A 3,849-nucleotide genomic window follows, 5' to 3' on the forward strand; every position below is an offset into this window, starting at 1 on the left:
TTGAATTTTATTGAAGATCCTTATCATCCTCTATTCAAAGCAACAGATCGATGGGGAAATGTTGTACGGTCTATGGGATGGATATGAGATTACCAAGCACGTGTGAGTGATAAAACTGAATTATCAGTTTAAATTGAATTTTATTGAAGATCCTTATCATCCTCTATTCAAAGCAACAGATCGATGGGGAAATGTTGTACGGTCTATGGGATGGATATGAGATTACCAAGCACGTGTGAGTGATAAAACTGAATTATCAGTTTAAATTGAATTTTATTGAATTTATTTAAAAATAAATTGAATCAAACTGAATTTATTTGAAAATTGCCGACAAACAATTTGATCCGAATAATTTCTGCAAGAAAATGTATATTTGCTCGAAATATTTGTAAAATTGTTTATTTCTTAACATTACATCTTTCGGCGGTGAAAATGAAAGAGCGCCCAACTGTGGTAAAAATGATTATTAGAAAGGTCAAGTGCTATCTGATAAGCTAACTATTCAAATTAGAAGTTTTAGGGTTAAAAGAATGGTTAGAATTGAGCAATTAAATCATATCATATCTCGTTTTCGAGAATTTTCGTCTTTGCAAATTGTTACCGACAATTTCACTTATCAATCAATGCTTAATGAATGAATTCTTATTGAACTTTGTACTTTGCAAAAAGAATAAATTTGAATTCAATTATTTTGCACCTTTTATAATTTGATTGTAATTGCTAAAGTTGCAAATGCACCTTACAAATATTTCGACACAATTAGCAAAACTTCGATAGTTAAATCAATTTTCTTTCTGCTTCACATATTCTGAAAGTCGCTACTTATCAGTATGATGTGACAAGTGAAATATTGTTTCACTACGTGCATTTGTGAATAGACTAATTATATTGTCGATACAAAAGTTTATTCGCTCATATTTACTACATGTCAAATATTTCTAGCTGTAAATATAGAGAATATTCTTGGGTTCTCTTTTATTTCCTTCTCATTTGATCGTAAGGTTAACTTGTGATTTCATTGCAGAGGTTTTTCCACATATTGCTTCAAATCTTGTCCTAACAAAATTCTAGAATAATTTTGATATATCGGACATTCCCTACACATTATTTGTTGCTATTATGAATTACTTTCATGTCGTTGCGAACAAAACGATTGACATCTTTCTATTTGCTGCAAAAGTTTAGAAAATGTGATCTTTTAATAGGAATTATTAATTACCTTTTTTTGACGATGCACTTTCGGCGATGATTAACTTTTGTCACTTTGATGTGATCTGTACCAACATTGGATCTTGTCACGTTGTCATACTGCGTTAAGATTTGCGATTGTATTAAATGCTTCACCTCATTCACTAAACAATTTGCCGTATTTGTCTCATTTGATAATTTTGATCTTTAGTACTTAAATAATTGCTTATATGCAAGATGACTCATTACATTTGAGAATTAGTTAACCCTTAATTATATTTGAATGAATTGACCTCTTTGGAGATTTTTATGCATGGCATACTGATGTGTTTTATAATCTACTGAGAAAATAAATAAAAGTGAACTATTAATGAAGGTTTTTAAAATTTAAATGACTTTTTTCCCACTTGTATAGTTATACAGCTTTTTCATGTCAACTTTTTATCTCAACTCTATAACGAAAGGAGTTTTTTGGGATTGCGACATGTGTGTCATACTTAAATTTTCAAACTTATTTCTCATTAACAGGTAAGTATGTGCACGTATATGCAACGTTAAAAATGAGTTTTTAGCATTACTAATTGTTTATGCTTAGTTTATATAATTTGCTATCGCAGTATATTCTACTTCATCACTGGACTTTGCATCAATACTGCTACGATTAGATTTTTTTTCTGGCACAATTTTATTTTTTAAGCATTGCATAACGATGTATATCTATTAATTTATTATGAAATTGAGTAATTAGAACAAATATTCCTTCAAATTAATTATTTCGATTTAAAAATCTCCATTTACTAATTCAAAAGCTTTTGAAAAAAAGTAAAAGAGAGATAAGAGAGAGATAGCAATGATTGGATCAAATTCGAAATCTTGATCATGTTTCTTGACCATCCAATCAAAATTTCATTTATGCAAAGATGATTCCAAATGATTATTTCATGTCGTATGAAATATTTTTAGGCTTTTAAAATACACTTCCTTAATATTCATTCATCATCCCTATTGATTGCTTCTTTTTTTTTAATTTTCACTCAATTTTAGTACTTTACATTCTTGATTGGGATTTTTCTAGTGGGAAATTCAATACGTATCAGAACATATCCGAAACTTTAAAGAACCAACCGATCTCCATCTTCAATAGCAGTAAGTCTTGTTATTAATAACTAAAACTTTGTTTTGCTTTTTTTAAAAAAAAGAAAATCTAATGGATGATTTAGGAGAAATGCAAAGGAAATGTGCATTGCATTATTCACTTTGATGAAAAGAACATAGCAAAACTCCGTGTACCATTGCTGTACTTTTATCATTCGAGAATTTGAAAAAAAAAGAAGGGTGGAGACAAATGAAAATAAGGATGTCCTTTTTCTTACTTTTTTCTCTTCCTCTTCTTTTCCACCTCTTTCCCTCTCTCTTTCTAAAGTGTTTTAAAAATTTCAACAATAATTTTGCTAGATTTTTTTTTTCTTTTTTCAACGGACAATCAACGGAACATTATAGAACTCGATAAAGTTCAACATATTCAATATAGAATCTGTACTAAAGATTATGCAAAAGTATCAATGCTTAGGATATTGCATATCACTCACTGATAACAATTCCGATAAAGTATATACCCGTCAAATACATTTTTGATACATACAAATAAACAAAATTACAAATTTCTCATTCTTGAATGAGTAAAATATGAAAGTATTTCAGCTAACATTTTCATATTTGTTAACTATGCTTTGAGCCATATTTTTTCAACTCTTTTTTTTTGAAATTTAATACTTTATCATTATTTTAATTCCGCAAAAAGTCAGTGTTTTGATTACATGCAATTTTACAATTTTCTTCCTGCTTTAAATCGAATACTGTTAAATAAAACTTTACCAGTATTTTACCTTAAAATTTCGTTAAAAATTGATGCTTTGGATAGGATAGCTATTTAAAGAAACTTATTCGGCGATATTCTTATTGGTGACAGAATCACGAATACTTAAAAGTTTATTCTACAAATACGACGAATATGTATTTGAAAGAAAAAGTGCAATATTTACTGATGACGTATATATGTCGCGAAAACTTCCATAAAGTAATTTGTTTCTTTCTTTGAAAATTTATTTCAAACAAAAATTTAAATTGGAAAAATTTGCCGCTTTTCAGGGGAAGAAGGAATAAATGATATCAGACAACTTCACTAAATCTTTTCTGTTCCATTCCTTTTTTCGTATAAGGATAGTGTCGTGGTAATGTTATTTAAATGATTATTTCGAATGATATTTAAATGATGACAAAACTGACATAGTACATTTGTATTTCAGACGGCTAAATTGATGCAATTTTGGATTCAACTTCAAAAACATTAAATGACATAATAAGATATTCATACAAGTTACGGTAATCATTCAAATTCAATTCAATTCACAGGCAGTAATCGATATGCAAGGTTACAGTTTGAATGATTTGCATAAAGGCTCTTTGTTGCTGCGAAAATCAAAGAATTTGATATTTCTGTAATTCAAGAAAAGGTACTTAAGAAAAGTAAGGATTTGACCTATCACAACATGTATGACATAAGTTTGACATTTAATGAAAGCATCGTTTAATTGAATTTGATGATAAATTGAAAAAACTAATAGTTATTTTAGTTGCAAAAAAATTTTTTTATTTTTCAGC

The 3,849-nt window shown here is 28.5% G+C and overlaps 1 protein-coding gene across 1 annotated transcript; it reads right to left on the minus strand.

Annotated features, from left to right (window-relative positions):
* Positions 1 to 1,015: 1,015 nt before the first annotated feature.
* On the minus strand, positions 1,016 to 2,817 carry LOAG_13407 (hypothetical protein; the record flags this gene model as incomplete). The annotated part of the gene is made up of 5 exons (XM_003148914.1): positions 1,016 to 1,067; positions 1,220 to 1,393; positions 2,314 to 2,354; positions 2,562 to 2,605; positions 2,805 to 2,817. 5 exons carry the CDS (start codon positions 2,815 to 2,817, stop codon positions 1,016 to 1,018), a joined length of 324 nt encoding a protein of 107 aa, XP_003148962.1.
* Positions 2,818 to 3,849: the final 1,032 nt, after the last annotated feature.

Source organism: Loa loa, assembly GCF_000183805.2.
Source record: "Loa loa unplaced genomic scaffold supercont3.154, whole genome shotgun sequence".
NCBI classification, from domain to species: Eukaryota; Metazoa; Nematoda; class Chromadorea; order Rhabditida; family Onchocercidae; genus Loa; species Loa loa.